General features: G+C 41.0%; 1 protein-coding gene across 1 annotated transcript; it reads right to left on the reverse strand.

Annotated features, from left to right (window-relative positions):
- Positions 1-1,622: 1,622 nt before the first annotated feature.
- Positions 1,623-14,381, reverse strand: LOC306917501 (grancalcin-like). The gene is made up of 8 exons (XM_079495764.1): positions 14,221-14,381; positions 12,378-12,563; positions 9,387-9,456; positions 8,835-8,878; positions 7,233-7,380; positions 4,998-5,111; positions 3,887-3,945; positions 1,623-3,252 (listed from the first exon to the last, which is right to left on the reverse strand). Exons 1-8 carry the CDS (start codon positions 14,242-14,244, stop codon positions 3,226-3,228), a joined length of 672 nt encoding a protein of 223 aa, XP_079351890.1. The 5' UTR covers positions 14,245-14,381; the 3' UTR covers positions 1,623-3,225.
- Between the last annotated feature and the right edge of the window lie 9,618 nt (positions 14,382-23,999).

The raw sequence follows: 23,999 nt of genomic DNA on the forward strand, positions 1-23,999 counted from the left end.
GTTGATCTGACCCCCCATGCCAAAGCGCCAGCGCTCGCCCAGCAGTCTGCCGTCAACGATGCGGATGTGTGCACGGGTGCACGGGTGCTCATATTGCATCGACTTCACCAAGAAACAGGCAATGTGATGTAGTTGGCAGGATTCTAAGGAAAGGTGAACTTGAAAACAATTGGACAAATAACCACATTGATATTATTTTTTAATACATAATTCATAAAGGAAACAAGTTATGTATGCATAAAACCTTTTTATAGGGGTAGCAGATACATTTCACACTGAATTACAACAATAAAAACAAGAGTTAAAATGAACAATGTCACAAAGCAGTAATGGCCTACAATTATTACAAAGTAGGATACAGAGAGCCAGGATACAAAGATTTGAATATGATCAGGAGAAATGGAGATTACCAATCTGAAATAACAGGCAAGGAAGGAACCACTATTAGGCTAAACACAGGTTGATAACAGACTAAAGATCAGGGGCTGATCTCTATCTTGCACCATCACTTACTCCTATATCCCTAAACCTATTTGCCATTTTGTTTTACTATTTTTTTAAAAGCTTTTACAATAGTTCAAATAGCCGATCTACAAGCTCACGTGTCAATGTAGATCGGCTAGTTGATATATATATATATATATATATATTTTCAAAATAGTAAAAAAAAAGATATAGAACAAAGTCTAATATGCCACACAGCGTGTCGCGTGTTCAAGTCCCGTTCATGATGACCTTTGCTGCATGTCTCTCCCTCCATCTTTCTTGTCCATCTTCACTATCAAAGGCAGAAAAAGCCAGTGGAACCCACTTTGAGAACCCCTGCTTTACATAATTCCATATCTTCTTTGCATGACGCACAACACAGTCCACTGAGGTGCATCAAAAAGGTGTGTACACTGTAGTGTACTACCTTCTTTTCATATTTTTATTTCAGATAATAATTCATGGAGCTTGCACAAAATCTAATTTGTAAACCTGTGATGTGACAATATGATTCTCTCTTCAGATTCTCTTTAATGGTTGGTTTTTTCAACCAAGGTTCATGTTTTAGGTGGTTAAGTAAAAGAAGAGTGTTCATTTATTTTTCATTTGCTGCTTTCGTTTTAGCGTTTTTACGCAGATTTCTTTATTATCATTTACTAGTCCTACTAGACCTCAGCTAATTACATCTGGCCACAAAAGATCACGGGATCTATTGAATGTGAAGGGGGAGGTGACAAACGGACATATTGAGCCTACGACACAGTAAGGTATCCCCCTTCACATTGAGTAGATCCCGTATCTTTTGTGGACAGCTGGAATTTCCACAAACTTTTGTAAAAAAATATATATATAAAAAAAAAACCCACCCCCATCAAAAATCGTTAGAACAAAAGAAAGCAGCAAATGCAAAAATTAAATCTCATCTTTTACATTCTCTGATAACCTAAAAACAAAACAAAGTTGTCCTTTAAAATATTTCTGGATGGGGCGTCTGCATGTCACGTGACATGTGCATGTTTTATTGTGATAAAAGATAACTGTCCCAAGGCTCAACCCCTGAGCAATGTTTTCAGGCAATTTGACTACTAATGATGCAGTACACACACACACACAATAAACGAGAGAATGAATGCATACAGAGTAAAAAAAATGAGTTTACTGGTGAATAACAATATAAAAATTTGTTGAGCACATATGGAGGCAGAACTCACAACACAAACGCAAGACTTGTGTTTGATCTGTAACATAAAACATTCTCACTCAAGTAACATACTTTGACTGAATATCTGCAAAATAAAACAAATGCTGACATGCGTCCATATTAGTAATGATTATCAGTGCATATTTATCTCAGCACAGTGGCACATATCTTCACACCTTGTTATCAACTGTTATTAGTATGTTATTATTAAAATAGCACTAAAAGATTTTTTGACCCCAAAAGATTTGATACAAAAATGTATCTGATTTCACTCACGCAGATGATTTTTTTTTAAATGGTTCGGACCATAAGGCTCAGCTGCCCCCAATAGGCAGAGTCCAAGAACGGTTGTTCTAATGCAAGGAAGAACATTTGGGGAAAAAACACTTAGTGCTCCTTTAACTGTCTGGCTATTACACACATCTAGAATACATTTGCTTTTCTTCTTCCCTAAAATAAAGAAATGCTTTGTAATTCTCCTGGGAGCCAGTTGCACCACATCACACTAAACTTAGCCCAGTTATAGCTTAAATGGCTTTTAAGTCAAGCCATTTAAGCTATAACTAGGTTTGACATGGCATCACACACATGTGAAAATGTCCTAGCACCAGGAAATACATGTTAGATTTTCAGGCATTTTAATGTAAGGGGATATGTAAATCTGCAAGCAGTAAATATGGCGCTGTCTCACTATTAGTGAAAGAGTTGTTTGCAACGGCACATATAGACGGGGTCAACACGTACATGTACATTCAGAGGAGTTGATGGCACAATAGGCGACTCACAGATTGGCATCAATGTAATTATGTAATAATCCTCCATTATGCATTTTCTCCAGTGCGCAAGTGTCCCTTAATCGTACCCATAATGCCACAGCATGGTCCGTTTTAGGTTTGGTTAAAATCCAGTTTTGTACAGGCAGTGTGGTCAAGTAAGGTACCCAGATCTATGGCACTATTGCAGTGGGAAAATACTATATCCTCAACATATATATCACACTCACATCAGTGTTTCATTTATATTTAGCATTGGCATGTAATCAAACAGGTACTTGTGGCTGTGTCCGTCTATATTCGAGACCTGTTCAGCGTGTCTCTCTGCAGCATTATAAGAGTAAAGCGGTAAAGCAAGCAAACAACTGCCGATTATTATGTTCCCTTGGCAGCCTATCGTCTATCAGTTATTCTAACACACTGGCTCTCAACATCGGCTTCGGGGACCACCAGGGGTCCAAAACTCCAAATGGACCCTTACAGGTCTGTAACACTGAGAGTGTAACAAATGCCATTTGTTACACTCTCAGAGTTAAATTAACGCTGCAGATTTTACAGTGTAGATCACTGTACTGCACTGTAAACTCTCCAGAGTTACAGACCCACAAGAGTCTCCATTTGGACCGATGGTGGTCCCCGGAACCGGCGTTGAGAAGTAGTGGTCTAACCTCCATTTGCATTCCTCCGGGTCAGTGGGCAGAGACCACCGACGGGGTCATTCTCAAATGCGCCAACCTTTATCAGCGTTGGAGGGACGGCAAGCATTTAGATGCCCATCGTGCACTGGATGAACTGAGAGAGAGAGAGAAAGGAAGGATGATGATATTATTATTTATATTTATATATATATATATATATATTAGTTTTACTTAGAGAAAAATAAAGACTAAAGCCTGATTCATACTACTAATACCACGCAACAGTATCACAAGACAAAAACAGACGATCCACAAGCTTGCGGCACGTGTGTGTGTGTGTGTGTGTGTGTGTGTGTGTGTGTGTGTGTGTGTGTGTGTGTGTGTGTGTGTGAGTGAGTGAGTGAGTGAGTGAGTGAGTGAGTGAGTGAGTGAGTGAGTGAGTGAGTGAGTGAGTGAGTGAGTGAGTGAGTGAGTGAGTGAGTGAGTGAGTTTGGGGGGTCCCCAAAATATTTTCAAACAACTGCCATTGCAACTGAATGGCAGGAAAATGGAAAGAGTTTACATAGTATATGCATAAACTTTCCTTAATGATTATATCTGGTTTCAGTATTCATATCTGGTTTCAGTATTCATTTATGATATATTTTCTCTATTATTAAAGTTATTTTTGCAGTCAGTTTGTATTGGGGGTGGGGAGTGGGGTTGGGGCATGGGGTCGCAAGACATGGCCAAAGCATTTCGGGGGTCCCCAGACAAAAGGAACCCCTGTAACAAATGGACAGACTTACATCATCATATTGGAAGGACACATTTCCCTGCTGCATAGAATCTCTCCGTCTGAAGATGTCTGTACAGAGCAGAGGTACACAGTCAACTCACAGATACACTACTGCAGTGGTTCCCAAACACTGGGTCGGGACCCAAGGTTCCCAAAAAAGCAACAATTTTCATGAATTAAAAACAAATTATGATAACAAATAAATGATTTGTCAGTAATTTCATGAAGAAATCAAAGACAATTTTAAAGAAATCATGAATTAGAAAACAAATGTTTAACCCATTTAGGCCTGAACTCAAAAATAGCTGACCTACAAGCTCGTAGCGCGCCCTCGGTGGCACGCTATGAGCTTGTAGATCTGCTATTTTTCATTAGCTAAATTATAACATAATGTTTAAAACACCAAAAGGGGTTCCCGCCCAGAATGGGTTAAGAAGTAGGGAAAATAGCCGATCTACAAGCTCACAACGCGGTGCGAAGAGACACGCTGTGAGCTTGTAGATCGGCTATTTTCACTAGTTTGGGTCCCGGGCGAATATCTAATTTCTGTTTTGGGTCACAGGCTGAAAGATTTAAGGAACTACTGCACTGCAGATTCAAGTGCACAGTCCTCATGTTATAATAGGATCACATTGACTGCCAATACTGGCCATTACTGTAAGTGTTTGGTGCTTGTAGTAAACATAACAAGTTGAGTAGAACCCAGTGTGCCAGCCTGTGCACCTCATAACGTGTACAGTATACATGTATTAGTCGAGGGAATAGTACTGTAAGTATATCGAACGGGATGCAATTTACTTTTGCAAATTGCATCATTCTGCAATAAAACTTGTGGTCTCGAGTTAAACTGTGGCACATAATCTCAGCTAAAATCGTCCAGATTATGCCTCTCACAATTATTACATAATCTCCTAATCACAATTGAGATAAATTGATAATCGCAATTATTTTTGCATAATTATCAATCGTTTCTATGTTGGAAAATGTTCTACAACCTTGTCAACGCCAAATGACCCAAAACTCCTCACAAGCAAACTCTTGTCTTGTGGCAGTCCACTGATGGCTCAATGCAGACTAGAATGAAGATGACGACTGTTGGGTCTGGTAGTGAATAGTGATACCTGTAAGAGCCCTGAGTTTAACACAGCAGGCCACGTAGTCGTCAAAGTAGATTCTTCCTGATTTGCTGTAGCGCTTGATCATCACATTGAGGGCCTGTGGGCTGACTCTGTAGCCTGTAATATCACAACAAAGAAAAGACAATAAACGTGGGAGTTATAGATTATCCTGAAATGGAGGAAACACTACGGGTTCAATCCCGGCCCCAAAAGGCAACAGACAGTGAAACAAGAGACAGTCTCGTGAGGCTGTCATGCATTTAACATTTAATATCGAAATAACCATTTTATAGTGCTCAGGTTAACTCCTGCAATATCATTGTGTGTGCATGCATGTGTGTTATGTGACATCAACTGTTTTTGTGTGCTTGCTGCATAGTTGTTTGGACTGGATCACCAAATTAGCTTATCTGATAAGCACGACAGGGATTAAGGGCATGGCAGGTATGTGCGTCCGTCACTGAATAGTGAGTTAAATTGAGTAACAAGAGGACGAGTTAAATTCCATGTGCACATGTCGCATAGCTAGAAAAGACTATCACTGTTTGTTCAATAAGTGTGCTGTACATCAATTATTCGTCTCCCCCACAAATGTCCCTAAAAGTAGATTGGTCGCATCAATGCCACGGTTTTTTATACCCGTTCCAAAATCTCCCTGATTTTTAAACAACTGGATTCGATTGTTACTTCATTTATATGGGCAAATAAAATACCTCACATTTCCAAAACTCACTTACAGAAGGATGTAAGTGAAGGAGGCCTTGACCTCCCAATGTTTAAACATTATTATTAGGCTGCAAATGCATGACTGCCTGGTCCTCTGACGCCCCCCTCTGGTTAAAAATTGAATCCATGGCAGTCTCAGTAACCTCACTCTAATCTCTGCTTCTCTCCAGAGCACAGCCTTCACGTAAACTGTTAAATCCTAATTGTGTACTGAACCAGATTATAAAGGGTTTTGTTTTGCCTAATGTCTCTTGTCACACCCCTATAGCACATACTCTATTATTTAAACCAGGTATTATGGATGGTGTATTTTCAGATTGGACTGAGCTGCATTAAAGATCTTTACATAGACAATAAACTCAATTGCAGACTAAATATCATCTTCCTCAAGCACATTTTTTCCGGTTCCTCCAAATTAGGCACCTTGTGGGTGAACAATCCCAGGACATACAGTCAAACCCAAGGGCCACGGGTTCTATGACATAATGCTCACACATCCAAACTCTATACATTTAGTTTCTAGCTTTGTTGCCGTCTTTGGGGCGTCAGTGGACTCTGGTCATCAGATGTGTGGGGCTGTGGGTTGAGGAGCTGGGCTATTTCAATATCAGATGAGTTGTGGGAGCGCCCGTCTAGAGCTGCTCTATCAATTCTAGATATAGATTGATTCAATTTAAAGTTTTGCACAGATTGCATTACTCCTAATCTAAAGTCTAATCTAAAGTCTCCCCTATGAGTGATAGATTAATTGGTTCTCCAGACAATTGGAAAGGGACAGCAAGATTGCTGCATTATATTTGGTTGCTCTGATGAGACAAGGGCCCTCCAACTTCTCCATGTTTTTTTCTGTGTGTGTGTGTGTGTGTGTGTGTGTGTGTGTTTTAAGCTTACTTTTCTGTCATCTAAATAAAGTATGTAAAAAAACAACTATCTCAAGGGTTATTTTCTGAACAATGTTCCAACATCTAACGGCCAAGCTACACCAGGCTTTTCTCGCGCGTTTACCCTAAATGCGCGGCCCGCGCGTGCGTTTTTTAAAATAGGACTGGACCTAAATTAAACGCACGCGCGGGGGTACGCGCGGGGGTAAACGCGCGAAAAGCCTGGTGTAGCGTGGCCGTCAGTCTCATCATACATACGGTATCATTATGTCAATCTTGCATGCCCCAAATGTCCAACTTGTGACAACATTGCATGCATTAAACTGCTGAACAAGAGCCTAGTCTGGTGATACTGCACAGACAAAACTTTGTTTGTGTTTTAATAGGGACTCCTTTTTAGATTTATACAAGTACATTCATGACCCATTTTTTATTTTTTTATTATGCACTCACAATTGTATCATGCAGATTAGTCACATTATGCACAATGCACTTTATGCTCTCTTGTTGATGAGCCTGCACACTGTGCACAACAAAGAATTTCATCCACCTCACCTAACGTGATGTGACAACAATAAAGTTGATTCTGATTCTTCTGACATGAACAGTGAACTACGGTCTGAACACTCACCCATAGAGGAGATGGACTGGGACATCTCCATGGGTTCCATGGTTCCACTCCTGTCCTGGTCGAACATCATGAAGTTCTGCTTCCAGCCGCTGAGGGCCGTGAACAGCTCCTTGAACTCATTAAATCCCATCTTGCCCGTGTAATCCCTCTGGAGAGAGTCTGGTTAAGGCTTCATCGCTGATACATAGAATGGTGACTACAAAATATCATGATAGGTCCGGGCATGTTGTGTTCGGGCACGTTTTACCTCGTCATCAAGAACAGGTAAAGACAGGACTGGCTCACAGTAGTGCATGCATTTATATCTAATGGAAGAGTTTTCTTGTAAGATACAAGATTTAGGCTCCATTTATACAAACCATCATTTGGCTCTAGTTGGACCAGCCACAACAGTATCATTTTTAGTAGGAGGTCACAAATAGGCAAAAAAAGGCAAATAACCACAAAAGACTGCAAGAGACCGTAAAAGAAATCGCAAAAATGCCACGTGCTGCACGAACATGCATGTGTGAAAAGCTCCTCAGCTTCTGGCTATAGGGGAAACACTGCGACAGAGTTGGAATTCTGCACAAAATGCCAATGGTCGGGCATAAAAAATAAAACATTCTCTGCCTCAGGGCAGAGAATGAGATTAAGTTATTTTTTCATCCATATCCCCTGGAGGCTTGAGGCCACACAGAAATTACTTCATCTGTCCATTATTAACCACAACCAGAACTTTGTGTGTCCTCCATGACATCACACACACACACACACACACACACACACAGTGAACTCAGATGACCTCATGCTACACACACCAAAGGCAGCCCTGTCACACACAGCTACAGCTTTGGGTCATGTTGGATACAGAGCACAGTGATTTTACTAAATGTATTATAACCCCATTTGAAAGAAAGTGACACACAAGTCCACACAAAAAGAACAAACTGATGTTCAAATTTGTTCTCCGCATTTGACCCATCTCTTGGAGCGGTAAGCCGCAGCGTGCGCCGCACTCGGGAATCATTAGTTGATTTGACCCCCAATCCAACCCTTGATGCTGAGTGCCAAGCAGGGAGGCATTGGGTCCCATTATTTAGTCTTTGGTATGACCCGGCCGGGGATCGAACCCCCGACCGCCCTAGTTTCAGGGCAGACACTCTAACCACAAGGCCACTGTCTGGTCCCGTTATATATATATATATATATATATATATATACATACATACATACATACATACATACATACATACATACATACATACATACATACATACATACATACATACATACATACATACATATATATATATATATATATATATATATATATATATATACATACATACATACATACATACATACATACATACATATATATATATATATATATATATATATATATATATATATATATGTGTGTGTACACACACAGGTCTCCCGTGGCACACCTGTTATGCGATGCTCAGCCAATCACAGCGCAGAATGACACACCTTCCAGCCAATCACAGTGCCATATAAAGGCCTTTTTTATATTACAAAAATGATTAGTTAAAAGATACAGCTTACAGCATGTATACAGTATACATACATACACACACACACAGTTGTAAAAGATACATCCAACATTGCGATCATGATCTTGCACGTCTCCAAGCTGAAGGCTGTAAGGACAGGAAAGACATCATGCATGTTACAATTCTGATTATTCTGCACTGTCCAGAATTACATTATGGCACAAATATCATTGTCGGGCAGAAAACCGGCTAGCTAGCTCCATGTGTGTTTTTTCCTTAAACTAACGGCCTACTTGATCATACTACAGCGACACACTAAAAAGTATCAAAAGTAGCAGACCCACAAGCCCGAAATGCGGCATGGTGCGACCTGTTTTGAGCTGGTTTGCGTTTTCTTTTATTTGAATCCTGAAAGGTCATCGTTTGGGAGATATGCGTTTTGGAGCGGGCTGAACCCCACGGACTGTTTGCTGTTAAATCAAGTCTCTGATTAATTCCATTCATCAAGTTCATTTCTTCATTTTTGGATTCTGGCTTTACCATTAAGGAATATTTTACAAACAAACCATCTGTGACTGAAAGACATCTCCGGGTAAGTAAAGGATAGAAATAAAGTAATTTCTTGGGTGAACTGCCCCTTTAACAGTGAACTCACGGTTGTAGGTGCCGCTGATTCCTGTCTGGGTCAGACACTTCTGGAGTTCATCTGCGTCGATCTCACCATCCTGCACACACAGGGAGTCATATTTAAACATGTTTCACATTCCTACCCTTCTATGAAACCCTTTTCTAAACATTTTATATTGCCATCATTCCAAAGATATTCATGCATTTGAATCACAACTGAATTCTGCAGACATCTCATGTTGACAGATCGTGATTTCATGGAGATTTGGGCGACAGTTCAGGGAAGGGAGGTTCTGGGAGGCTTAAGAGAGATGCCAGCAACTGCTATATTTAGGTCCTAATTCACAAGAGACTGTGGCACTGTATATCAGGATTATCATTACTACATGCACAAGCATAGTGGTGATATAATCGATTATAGCCTGTTATTTTATTTCATGTTAAGACATTTTATGTCGAGGAGACAGGAGAGTGATTGATTACACAGCAGTTTCTAAATAAAATATGTTGTTCAGTATCTGACCGCTTGTATTGACTGAAGAAACATTTGCCATGGTGTGCAATAATACAGAAACGTAATCAAATTAAATCATGAGAGCAGTGGCGCCAATGCACACCAAAGCAGAGCACCCATACCCATGGTATAGAATAATCATCATGATATGTCATGGCCTTCCAGTGTTTTATTGCTTTTATAAGATTTGCTCACAATTTTAACAGAAATTGGAATGCCAGTGGTGCCGAGATTACAGGTCTGAGAAAAGCACAAAGAGTTATAGAATTTTCAGAATGTCAAATGTGCAGTATGTATTTCATCCACCTGAATTGTACTCATTCTTGCACACTGCTAAATCTGACTTGGCCAGAAGGCCCTGGTGTGCAGCTGTCCCCTTCTCTTGGCTTCTGTTTGTTTGTCTGTTTGTTCTTGACCGGTCAGCTTCTCTTAGTATAGCCTCAGTCAGTAGCCTGTTCATATTTATCACCATTTAGGGAGAACTTCTTTGGGTATGAGAGGTGTTTGAATTGAAATAGCACCTAAGGACGTTTTTGCCCTGCTGGGGCTAGAGGGGTGTGGAGCCCAGGGCAGGAAGCCTCGGCTATGCTACCGTCTTTCTGTTTTTGATGCTCGATCTTAATACATTTGTCAAACCTTCAACATTCTGTGGAAACATGTTTTTCCATGACACAAGCTTGCATTACCACAACAGTATCGCACGCCGTCTCGCTAACAGTTCGGAGACATAAAGAACTGATTCATCATTTACGCCTTCTAAACTCTGAACACAGACCATAACATTTAGCCAGTTTCTGAGATTGATGGACTGTTATTGTATGTTGTTGCGTCTGTTGGATTATTGTTGTCGTTTTATTGCCAATCTTCTATAGGCAATAAACCTTGCCATCCTTCTAGCACTGGTGTAAGCTTCTCATTGGTGGAGACATATATACTTATAGCGGATGTAGGAGCTGCAGCAGACTACAGAATTAACTCTTAAGGAAGCTAAACATCCAGATAAGGCTTGCGAGTCGTTTGTGTCACTTCCTTCACAATCATTCTGCGGTGGGCTCCGCAGCCACAAACATTTGAAACTCTGCCTGGATTTCCTCCACATAAATGCTACATCACTGTGACCCATAGGAGCCATTAGAGCTTGCTACCGCAATACTAAAGTAAAACTGACTTATCTGTTCATTTTAGATGAGAAAAAAGGCAGAAGACAGACACGGATATCCCAAACATATTCTAGGCTGGGAGCTGGATCAAAACTTTGGCATGAAATAAAAATAAATAGAGTTGTTCCGATACCGATACTGGTATCGGTTACTCGGGCCGATACCACCCTCAATTACTCGTACTCGGTACTCGGAACCGATACTCTGACCCGAGTACCAAAACATCCAATTGACACTAGGCTGAACGAATGCAACGGGAGCAAGTCTGACCCAACAATGCAGCAAATCGCCAAAAACAGACGATCTACAAGCATAAATGACAACTGAGTGTAGGGAGGCATGACAATGAAATGAAATTGGAGAAAAAGGGGGTAAAATCAGTGGTTACTCAACGAAAATAAAAAGTACTCGTATCGGTACCGGCGAGTACTTAAAAGTACTTGTACTTGTACTCGGTCTGAAAAAAATGGTATCGGGACAACTAAAATAAATAAAAATACACACCAGTGTACTCCTGCTTGCACATTTATTTATTTTAGGGTGGAAAAGTTTGGTAAAGGTCTCAAAAGGGAGTAGTACAATGGTGTGCAGATTGTATTTATTTGTATTACAACTTAGATATCAGAAGATTCAGAACATCAGTGGTTAGATATCAGAAGTTTCAGTGGTTCCTAAACTTTTTAGCCTCTGACTGTGACCCAAAAGAGAAATTTGATGTCTCCTCAGCAGGACCCAAACTAATGAAAACTTCGTACACATTTGTTTTCTAATAGTAATTTATGGGATTTAATTTATTTTTCTTTCATTTCTTCATGAAATTACTGGAAAGACCTTGGTTGTTTGTTTGTTTTTTTTGTCTTTGTCTTTTTCTTTTGTCTGCCCACTTTTTCTTATTTTTCTCCTTCTGAAATGTACACTCTGAAGCGATATTGCCCTTTGCCCCTGTTAAGTGTTGACTTGATGCCATATGTAGTCCTGAAGAAAGCAAGGATGTTACAGAGACACTGGAGATGGAGTCACTTGGAGGGGGGAGGGAGGGAAGAGGGGTGAAAAAAGAAATCCTGGGAACTGCACTTGTGTCCTATGTATACATAGAAATGCTGTTATTGTACTGCTTTTTCCAAATAAAATAAATATTATAAAAAAATAAATTACTGGAAAGACCCATTGAATTTTGTATTGCTACTACCCTAGCCCCCCCATTGTTTCTACATTGTTTTGAAATAATTAAAAACAATGTAGAAAACCAAAAGTAAAGGGACCCATAAATGTTTGTACGTAACCCACAAATGGGTCCTAACCCAGTGTTTGGGTTAGGACCCATTAGTGCATAATGTTAACGTACCTGGCCTGCTACAGCAGTAAAATACCCCCACATTGGGTCATTGGTGGGCATCTGACCGCCACCGTAGGGTGCCCCATATTGTTGCCCATATTGTTGGTATTGCTGGGGTGGGCCACCTCCCATGTGTCCTCCTGGCATTCCCTGTGGTGGCATTCCCTGTTGCATGCCTGGCATAGGTCCCCCATACTGCCAGAGAGAGGTGAAGAAAAACACACATTGTCTCAATATTGAATTAGGGCAGGGAGAAAAACACAACCATCACACGATAAACATGGTCACAGGAAAATCCAGTTAGAACTGTGAGTTTCAGCTGGCTTTGCTTTGTAGTTACATTATATAAGTCAAATAATAAATGCATAATATCAAACAAATGCCACAATGCAATAGAGCGTCGCAGTCCCGCCTCCTACCCTGGACCAGGAAATGAAACCCAATGCATTTTTCCCATAGACATTTCTTAAAGTATTTATTTAAAGACGGTTACGCCGCGGACAAAGCCAACTCGAGTCGTGACAACTCATGACAACAAACAATATTTTGGACCAAACAAATAATTACAAAGAAGAAAAACAACAAAAAAAGTGTTGTAACCTGCCGTTTTTTTTCTTCTTTCTAATTATTTGTTTGGTCCAAAATATTGTTTGTGTTGTCATGAGTTGTCACGACTCGAGTTGGCTTTGTCCGCGGCGTAACCGTCTTTAAATAAATACTTTAAGAAATGTCTATGAGGAAAATGCATTGGGTTTCATTTCCTGGTCCAGGGTAGGAGGCGGGACTGCGACGCTCTATTATAGTGATAAGACGATTCAGTAAATATTTATATATTACCCAACACTATTGGATTTGAGTAATGCGTGTGTGTTTGAGTAATGCCCCCAGTGTCCCTTCTTCATTTGAACAAACATTTGTATTCTGTGAAGTCTGTGCATTAACTGCATTGATTGAATTTCCTTGTGCACAAACTACACTCTCTAAATAAGGTTTGACAGCAGAGTATAGTGTGTCCTGTCCACATACTCCTCCCACATGAACGATATCCTGGTCAGATGAGGTCACTGTGCCTATCCCAAGAAACTGTTGTTACTCAACAACACAGTGGTCATATGAGGTCAGATGGCTGCTGCACTTTGTCACCAGTTGAAGCAGGTTTGACCAGAACTGACAGTTACTGACAGAGTGACAGGTATATATAAATAACCAAAGGCTATTTTAGTCATGGCCTTATAGACTTTAGGCCTTGTAAAGCCCAGTCCACACCAATGCAACAATTTGCAACCACTTATGCAAAGTTGCATTGGTGTGGAGTCAGCTGTTTTGTAGGAAGGATGTAATGCAACTATACTGGTTGTTGCATTGGTGCGGTCTGGCCTTTAGGCTTAGAGAGCTTCCTTAACTGTCTTGTTACTTTATAGAAAAGAGTTGACTGTATGAATGAAACAGTCATCACTCAATAATCTGCTCTATCTATGCAGAGGCAGAGCATTTTACAACATGTAGTATATTTCCACTACATCCATTCCTAAGATCCAAGTTCAATTAACAATGACTGTTAATGTGTTACTGACTGTGTAATAAGGCCATATCGAATTGCTCGTACTAGTAAATGCAACAGTGTAACTTTCTCCTGCAACACGGTAGTAGCAGCGTGTGTGTGTGTGTGTGTGTGTGTGTGTGAGTGAGATAAGACCCACCCATGATCGGAAACCCGCCACGACCCCCGGCCAGGCCCCATCATCACCCAGCTCTTCCCCGTTACATAATCCACGTCAGAAAGAAAAAAAGAAAAAGAAAAACGCCCGCAAAACACACACTAAACAAACACACGCACACGTACTGTACTCACCCCTCCGTATCCTGGATAAGCCATGGCGCTGCTGATGAAATGTGATCAGCTGTAAACGTGTCAACGACTGGATTTATATTTAATAATGTAAGAAGTTTGGTTGACAGACACTGCAAACACTCACACACACACAACGGACTATTCTTCCTGTATGTGACAATGACGTCATATCCTTGGTCGGAAGTGTGTTGTTGATTGATGGAGCGGCCAATGAGTGGCGAGAGAAGTGCGCTGAAGCCCGCCTCCTCCGTCACCGTGGAAAGCATGCTTTCTATTGGTTGTTCGGTGCTCGTGCAGCAGGTTCTAGAGCCCGCCTACTGCATTCCACGCACACATACATACCGTTTCCGTATCCGCTCTTATTAGACCGAATATATTCAAAGTTCAAACATAAAATAACAGACGACCTCGTTTTGAATTGAAGGCAACTCTTAAAGGATTAATGGGAAAATACATTTAATGACGTAAGGAGAAACAAATAGTTAACTTTGCAACCTTGCCACAGACTGCCAGCCAGTCACCCCCGATTGGGCACATTCGGAAATAGCACACGTAGCCTACTGAGCGCACTGTGCGCTCCGGTGCGGTATTTCCGAATGGTCACCACAGGAGGGCGCGTTTGAGATTGAACTCAATACAAAACTGTTAAACTGTGGACGACACCATAAAGCATTACACTTGTTTCACCATTTTCAATTCATCATAACATTTAGAGAGAAATATACACTTCATTCTATATAGCCAAAAACAGGAAATCATCATAGAGGAGGTAAAAAGGGAAACATAGTGATATTTGTCAGGTGAAAGAAGCGCTGTCTCCGTTGTGTTCTGGTTGAGTCATTATTATCAGGAAATTATTAGTAGTCAATGGACCATTCGTGCATAGCAAGTGAAAACCACTATAATCTTAGCCCATATCCCCAATCCCCCACCCAACACAACAGTGGTCCCCAGGTTGATTCTAAGTCAGGGTGGTGGTCCCTCGTGCACAATCAGTTGAAAACTCCTGACATACAGCATATCGTCCAGCATTTTGTTGTGCCCATGTGTTATAGCCTAGCTATAAGTATAACTAACCACATCGGGCAACCAGTATAGACTATAGAGCACCGAAGTCCTGACGTCACTCCCCTCTACTGTCAGTAGAGGGCATCAGTCTACAGGTTCATGTATTTTTGTATTTGTATTGAAATCTCCATAGGGCGATTATAGGTCGCTTCATATAAGAACTGTGTTTGAAAAATAAACCGATCACCCCGGCCTTTTCACTCATATGGATATGAAGCATCGACTGAAGGTGGAAATGTACAAATATACCCAAAGAGTAACAAAATGCCGCACAGCCACTCCCCTGACAGAAAGGCCGGGGTGGTCGGTTTATTTTTCAAACACAGTTCTTATATGAAGCGACCTAAAATCGCCCTATGGCGATTTCAATACAAATAAAAAAATACATGAACCTGTGTGTTGGTGCCCTCTTCTGAAAGTGACGTCAGACTTCGGTGCTCTATAGGGAATTCTGAGCCCATCATTATGTCACCCTGGAGCCCCAAACAATCACATCTATAAACCATGGCATCTTTGAGAGCCCCAGTGTGCGAAGGCCCCTTTGAGAGCCCCAGTGTGTGAAGGCCCCTTTGAGAGCCCCAGTGTGCGAAGGCCCCTTTGAGAGCCCCAGTGTGCGAAGGCCCCTTTGAGAGCCCCAGTGTGCGAAGGCCCCTTGGAAACTTTACACACTTTCACCGCCATTCAGCGCCAGTCACAGTGGAACACAACCACTGGTGTAACTCAATTTATTTTAAGTAAAAGTAGCAATACTGCAATGCAGAACCACTCTGTTACAAGTAAAAGTCCAGTAATCCAAATTGACTTGAGTAAAAATTAAAAAGTAATTGCACCGAAAGGAAAAGTACTATTTTGCAGAATGTCCTGTTTCACAAGGTATCATATAACATTTTATTACAATAGATTACATTCTAAACTGATGAAGTTAACTATCAAATATTTAACTCCATTTAAATTCCATTATAGTATTACTTATAACTTAACAAATCTGTGTTTGAGGGGAGATCTCATCTGTCTCTTTGTTTATCAAAGGCCCTTAAAACAAGGCTCCAGACTTCCCAAAACAAACTGGTCAGGCTACTACTTGGCCTCACTCCCCGAACCCACCTCACTCCTGTCCACTTTGATAGGCTGGAATGGCTTAGGGTTGACGACAGCATCTTGCAATGGGTCTGGTCCACAAGATTTGATACACCACCAAGATACCCATGTACCTGTCTAAATTCTTCCTTAATGTCAACGAAGTCCACACCCATAACACCAGAGGGAGTTCAACAAACCATGTGCAACCCAGATTTGGCACAAACAAGGGACTAAATTCTTTTCGCTCCTATGCCACCAAAAAAAAAAGTGGAACGCCCTACCAACAGTCATTAAGACATGACTCCTTCAAAAACGCTCTCAAAGGGCACCTACGGACGGCTACAATTTGAAACTGGCCCCCTTAAATTAGGAATGTATATAAGTGTATGTATTTGTACGTCTCTAAATGTTATGATGAATTGAGCATGGTGGACCCTATTGTAAACATGTGTAATACTTATGGTGTCGTCCACAGTTAACAGTTTTGTATTGAGTGAGTTGTGCTTGAAATGTACTGTAATTCTCCAATCTGTTAATAAATACTTCAATCAATCAATCAATCAATCAATCAATCAATCAATCAATCAGTGTTCTGTTTTAGATAAAGTTCAGAAAGAGGATTTACACTCACTGATCATCTCTTGGAAAGTGGATGTGAATGCCATCAGCAGCTATACAGTAGGTCTGCATTTCAGTAAACGCCTGTGGTTTCCGAGGCTAGCATTTCAACATCTGTTGTATGTTTTGGCATGATACAAAAATGTTTAACCACATGAACCCTAGCGCTACAGCGTGTAGACAGGCTGTTTTCAGTGAAGATGTTTGGTGTAGAGGGAAAGGAGTGGCTAAGTATTGAACCCTGCAGACCCAGGTCAACTAAGTATATCATGGCTTAAGTGGCTGTTTAATGGGGTGGCAGTATGATATTATTTTCTCCTTCCGCATCTTTCATGCATCCATGTTTTAATTGTCTCCACCAGGCCGAAGGCATGGGGAGAGAGTATGTTTTGCACTCCGTCCGTCCGTGTGTCCGTGTGTGTGTCCGTCCGTCCGTCCGTCCGTCTGTGAACAGCTAATCTCTGGCACCGTTGGCTTGATCGTAGCCATACTCTGCACACACACTCCCTGAATGCCAGAGCTGAACCTCTGCCCCAAAGTTTTCACATTGGCCTGTTATAGCGCCACCAGGAGGCCGCTTTGTGCAAAACAAATGTTTTGACAGTACACCTACAGATTTTGTCCAAACATCACGCAAATTGGTACACAGTCTCTCTAGAGCCATTCAACGAAACGGCTCTTTCACATTTTTCAGACTCCATCCTGATTGGCTAAGATTGGCTTCCAAAGTTCGCAGGAGTGCTCCGTTTCAAACAAAATGCTGCAAATCATGAACACATCGTGTGATTTCCGTGAAATTTTGCATGCACATTACCACTAGGCAGAGGAAGAAATGCCACTTGAATATTTTCAACTCAGCCTCATGGTGGCGCTATAACTGACCGATTTGTGTTTTTACCTATAACTGCACTGATCTGTGTAAAACCTTGTATGCACACTCCCTAGAGGCCAAGGAAAAACCTTTGCCTGGAATTTTTCACATCTGCTCTTTATAGCGCCACCAGGAGGCAGACATATGTAAAACACATTTTCTAATATTACTCCTTCAGATTTTATCCAAATTTCACGCAAATCGGTACACATGCTCTCCATAGTCATGTGATCATGTGATTTGTTTGATTCCTCATAATTATCCATCCTGATTGGCTACGATTGGCTTCTAAAGTTTTCAGCAGTAGCCCGTTTTGTACCCGTTTTGTACAAATCGCCACAACTCCTCAACGCAGCGTCCGATTGCGGTGAAACTGTGCATGCCTATTCCCACTAGGCTGAGGAAGAAAGTTTTCAAATCAGCCTCATGGTGGCGCTACAACAGGCCAAGTCACGACACACACACACACACACACACACACACTGTATTTAGGATATGTTCAATGATTTGCTCTAGAATGCCAGCAGAATATAACTAACTAATACATAGTTATTCAATCATAATCATATTTTCATAATTATCATAATTATTCAGATTTTTCACATGCCATGTTTTTAATTTCATCCTCTCGTGAACATGCAGTAACACTGCAACAACTTTGTTAATAATCTAGGAATTGTAGCGGGAACATCTGAAAATGTAATACTGATCCGATTGTTTTTATTATTATTTTATTTATTTATTTTTTCGGTAGCACTTTACAATAACGACCCGTTTTCTTTCAAATTCACTTACAGTACATGAATTCTTGTCACAAATGCTGTACCAAGGATTTGTCTTCGGGATAGCAGAACACCAAATACAAGATTATCGGTACTGTATGTGTAAGCATACTAGACAAATAATTCAATAAGCTTGATTTTGCACACTAAAATGGCAAGCGTTCATTTCACTCAGAGAGAGTATGATATGAACCCCATTGGACCCTAACTGGCCTATTTACGTTCCATTCTTAGTCCAAACGATGAAAGTAGTCATCCATAGCGGACTTATTGTTTTCTTCATCTGTATGAACATTCTTTCGGCAGGAATTTTGGCCACTGAGGGTTTTGTTTGTTGTTGTTATTTCTTTTTTTTTGGGGGGGGGGGGATTGATGTGAGCCGACGAGGCCCGTGAGTTTGGACATTTTCTCCGTCTGCATGACTGCCCCTGTCTGGTGAATTGTGTGACTGCTAATGAGTCAGGGCTGTCCCATAGTCAAGATGAGAGGACGAGCAAGAGAAATGCATTTAGTGCGAGAATTTTCTCCCATTAACAGCGAGTTCACCCCCCCCCCCCACGCCCGCCCCATGTCGACACTGGTGACATTTTCTTTGACACAGCGGTTCATTCCATATTGATAGCACTGATGCTCTGATCAAATATGTAACCGGTGGATGACTTCCGAAAGGGGTTTCATCAAAGGCCTAAAGGTAGGGCCACGGATAAGGAACAACTTCTGATATTCACATTCGCATACCGTACGTACTTTTAGCAGAATAGAATTGCAATTATCTTTGGTCCGACGTCCTAATAGTCCGGCATGCAATAGTCCGACACCCTACCCCAAACCTAAGCCTAACACGGAAGCCACAGGTGAGTCTTAGGGCCGATTCATACTCCTATTTTACCGCTGTTTCGGCGCTGTAGTGCCGAAATGATTTCGGCTCGTCAGAAATCTAAAGTAGCACCGAAGAGCCGACTTTAGGGTGGTACCCGCCCCCCCGAACCTCAAATTACGTCACATTGTAGGCTCTACAGAGCCAAACCGACTTTTATTCGGCTCTAAAATAGGAGTATGAATCAGCCCTAAAACGGCCACGTATGTCGGAGCTACGGGTGAATCTTAACTGCCGACTGATGGCGACAAGCGAGCAAGCAGGCCAGCTCTATACTCAATGGTAAAAATGTCAGCACTTGAGCACGAAACAAGTTCAAATTCGGGGTAGAACCGGAAAGTTACATAGTTAGTTACATGCGTTAACCTTATCCTAGCGTACTACTGATTATTAGAACTGTCTGACAATCCGGCTCCATGGGATTCTGCAGGCTTAGCTGGTCATGTGCATATACCTGCCAATGCCTGAATTAATAATTCCATTTCAAACCTGCCAATGCCTGAATTAATAATTCCATTTCAAATGAGACCTCAAATGCTGGCTTGGAGAGTTTCAATATTCCTAACCACTTTAACTCTGGCATCCCTATTCTGGACGACATGCCACTAATTATTTTCCAAATCAGCCTCATGGTGGCGCTATAACAGGCCAATTCCTGTTTTTAGCTATAACTGCATCGATCTGTATACAACTTATGTATGCGCACTCCCTAGAGGCCATGGAAAAAAAATGTCCCTGCATCCCTCCACATCTGCCGGTTATAGCGCCACCATGAGGCCGATTTCTGCAAAACACATTGCTTATGTTAGTCGCACAGATTTCATCCAAATCTCACGCAAATCGGCACACATGATCTCTGTAGTCATGTGATCAAGACAAGTCTGTTGGATTTCTCAGATTCTACACTGATTGGCTAACATTGCCTTCCAAAGTTTTCAGGAGTTTTCGTTCAAAATGCTGCACATGTCCTGCTCAGAGATGCTATGAGTGATCTGGCTCAGCATTTCCTCAACAAAATGAAGAAAATTGTTGCAAAAAACAAACAAAAAAACATGTTTATATTACTCCTAAACATTTTTCCAAACATCTCACACAGTCCTATCCTCCTGGTGGAGACCTGTGCCCAGAAGGGCACTTTTTCTAGTTATCTTTGTTTTTATTCTAGCAGATTTAACTCTGAAAGTGGGAAGATTGACCGTTGTGTGTCTGTCATAATTGTGCATGTCTGCCTGCCTGCAGTTTGTCTCACTTCCTCTCTCACAAACACTTGCACACAAAATGTATGCACAAGCCCGTACGCACGTATGCACATACACACACACACACAAATCATTTGTCCAATAAGGGGAAATGTGCTCAGTGTTACCTGTAAACAATTTTATTCACGCTTGCCGTCAACCTTGGCACAGATACCTGTAAATTGAGGCATCTATGAAGTAATGCTCTTCAAACAAGCCTTGCTGCATTAGGGGAGAAAACCAGTGTCTGTTTGTTTGCTTAGGATGTCCGGTATCAGGGTGAAAAAGTCTACTGTATAATGTCTAATCCCCATAAAGCCACAGTTTCATATTTGTTAAGCTTTTAACAGGCTTTTAGCTTTTACTTTGCCCGGCCATCACTTGCAGTATGTACTCAAGAGTGGATCTGACACAGACTGCAGCCTGAAATAGGACCGTTATCTTAATCTGATCACCTTCACAGAGAGCGGTATGAATTGACTTGAGGAAAAAATACTTAAAGGAAAGAGGAAACATCCATGCTATTTTTGTTTCACAGCTTTCCTGGTATTCATCAACTGCATGGTGGCTGACAATAGCCTAATCAAGCGGGTATTATTTATTCATTCAAGAGCAATGAATACAACTCTAGTGCTAAAGTAAAGTATATTGGCATTTCTCCTTAAATTATAAGCACAGAAACCTCAAACCACCAGATGTTCCAAAGGAACTCTAATCTAATGTTGTATCAAAGACCTCTGCTTCCCAGTAAAAGACTGTGGTGGAAAGTAATTGAATATACTGAACTTAAACTGTAGTAAACTCAGTCTAGAGTAATCAATACAATATGATGAAAAAAGTGGTTTCAGAAATGGTTCTGTAAATGCAAAGTCAATATAATACAGAACTTGATATTAATTAAAAAGAAAATGTACATTTTGATGTGTAAAAAAGTGTGACTAAACAATTTTCACTTGCAGTGGAGTTATATTTGACCAGAATATCTACTTTGACTCAAGTGTATACTGCCATGTACTTTTTCCACTGTAAAAGATCACAATTAGACTAATACAGTACATCATTAAAAGGTGAAAGAGAACATCTGTGGGCCATTCTGTGTGCATCTAAATACATAAACAGTCAGTATAGGATTTACGACTACAGGACAAAGTCATGACTTTACAAGGTGCACAAGCAGCAGTCATGGAAAGTTGACCAGCGAGCTCTGAGCAGGACAAGAGTCTTGTCTGTCAGTGTCTATACATAAAATCGACATTCACAACAGCAAAATGAATGCCATATCTGTATCATGATTCTGGATCCAACACTAGATCATAACTGCATGGTCTAAGTGAGGTTGCTGTAGACCAGTGACGCAAGCGGCAAGTCCTTCATTTCATGTGTGAGATTATGACTGACTGAGTTATTGATACTAATACATTTTCACAGGAGCACTATCTAGTGTGTGGGCTGTTTTTCCAGTTGATTTGCAAACAGGAACTAATTGAGAAAGATGGAGAAAACTGACATAAATAGACATAAAAAGACATATGGCAGTCAGACATAAAAGAGCCATGTGTCATAGAATCAGTCACCACAACAATAACAACAATAACTGTGAAGTCATTATGTGTGCCACTCACTGTCAACTTAATGAACTCATGAAGAACAGGCAACACCTTATCTGACTGACTGCATGGCGTCTCCCATTTGTAATGCGGGAGCTGCAGCAAAAACGTGGTCATTATGTCCATACATCATACACTACTACATCAACTAAACATATAGCCTTGAAACCGTTTCACACCATCAGGGGTCACAGTTGTGCACTGAGAAAGATGTCAGTAACCAAGAATAGGGCCTATATTATGAACCACTCAACCCCTTCACTTTGTGGTATGACAAATATAGCCAATCTACAAGCTTATGTCATGATGATGCATGAGTATTGTGAGCGTGCAGATCTATTTTTGAAACTTTTGTTGTTTGTTTGTCAGGTGAGAACACCTTGTTAGTGACCCACAGTATTTCAAACGAAAGCACAATTACCGTAAGTCAATACAAAAACTGTTACTGTGGACGACACCATGACGTCAAGCATTACTTAATGGCTGTTGGTAGGGCGTTCAACATTTTGGTGGCATAGCAGCGAAATTAATTTAGTCCCTTGTTTGTGCCGAATCTGGGTTGCACATGCTTTGTTGAACGCCCTCTGGTGCTGAGGGTGTGGACTTTGTTGACTTTAAGGAAGTATTTAGACAGGTACATTGGTATCTTGGTGGTGTATCGAATCTTGTAGACCAGACCCATTGCAAGATGCTGTACTCTGTCGTCAACCCTAAGCCATTTCAGCCTGTCAAAATGGGCAGGGGTGAGGTGGGTTCGGGGAGTGAGGCCAACTTGCCAAGTATAGTAGCCTGACCAGTTTGTTTTGGGAAGTCTGGAGCCTTGTTTTAAGGGCCTTTGAGATGCGGTGGTAACACGTGCATGCATAGTCGAAGAAACCTTGTACAAGGGCTCCTGTCTTCAAGGTGTTTTTGTTGACCAGTGAGGAGGTCCTGTACAGGAATCTTGTTCTTTGGTTGACTTTTTTGATTACGTTAAATAAATGAAGGGGTCTCTACATTTTGAGGGACTAATGAAGGAACCTTTCAACATAGTTTTCAGCAAACTAGAATTTGTACAGCCTAATGCCAATGCTGTTAACTTAAATTAAGCCTGTATGTCTGAAGTCAGTGTAGTCACCAAACACCCTACACTACACCATTTTCCCTTTTCCACCCATTCCTTCCAGACAGTAGAAGTAACATCCAACACGTAAACAAGGATTAAAGCATTGCCTTAGCCTAGAGTCTTATTAAAAAGGGATCAAAGTTTAGAATAATATAGCAGCCTTTCCCAGGCCCCATAAATTAAATTGTTCCACATTTTAATGTGTACTAATTACTGTAATCCTAAAAGATTCTGCCCTGTGGATCATAGCAACCTCCAGATGTCTAGTCAGTAAATAAAGCACAAGCCAAAATAAGTGGAAGAGTGCCTGCAGACTGTTTGACATAGCAAGGCAAGTTTATACTGTAGCTCTCAATTCATACACAAAGGTAACTCAGGGTGCTTTGTATATAGGCATGTAAGGACAAAGATAAAATGCAGTCTGAGTATAAGTTTTCAGCCTGGGTTGAATGAGGCCTGGCCTATAGTCAGAGTTGGAAGTTTGTTCCTTCGAACAACTATTAGCCTATGTGGTCATTATAACGAGTAGCTAT

Source organism: Electrona antarctica, assembly GCF_951216825.1.
Source record: "Electrona antarctica genome assembly, chromosome: 24".
Lineage (NCBI taxonomy): Eukaryota > Metazoa > Chordata > Actinopteri > Myctophiformes > Myctophidae > Electrona > Electrona antarctica.

What these genes read in the sequence shown, in the direction of transcription:
- LOC306917501 (XM_079495764.1), bottom strand. Translation starts at nt 14,244, where the DNA reads ATGGCTTATCCAGGATACGGAGGG. An exon ending in CCAGTCCATCTCCTCTATGG is followed by an intron (nt 5,112 to 7,232) that starts GTGAGTGTTCAG and finishes GTGATATTACAG; the next exon opens with GCTACAGAGTCAGCCCACAG. An exon ending in TGTCCTTCCAATATGATGAT is followed by an intron (nt 3,253 to 3,886) that starts GTAAGTCTGTCC and finishes TCTCTCTCTCAG; the next exon opens with TTCATCCAGTGCACGATGGG.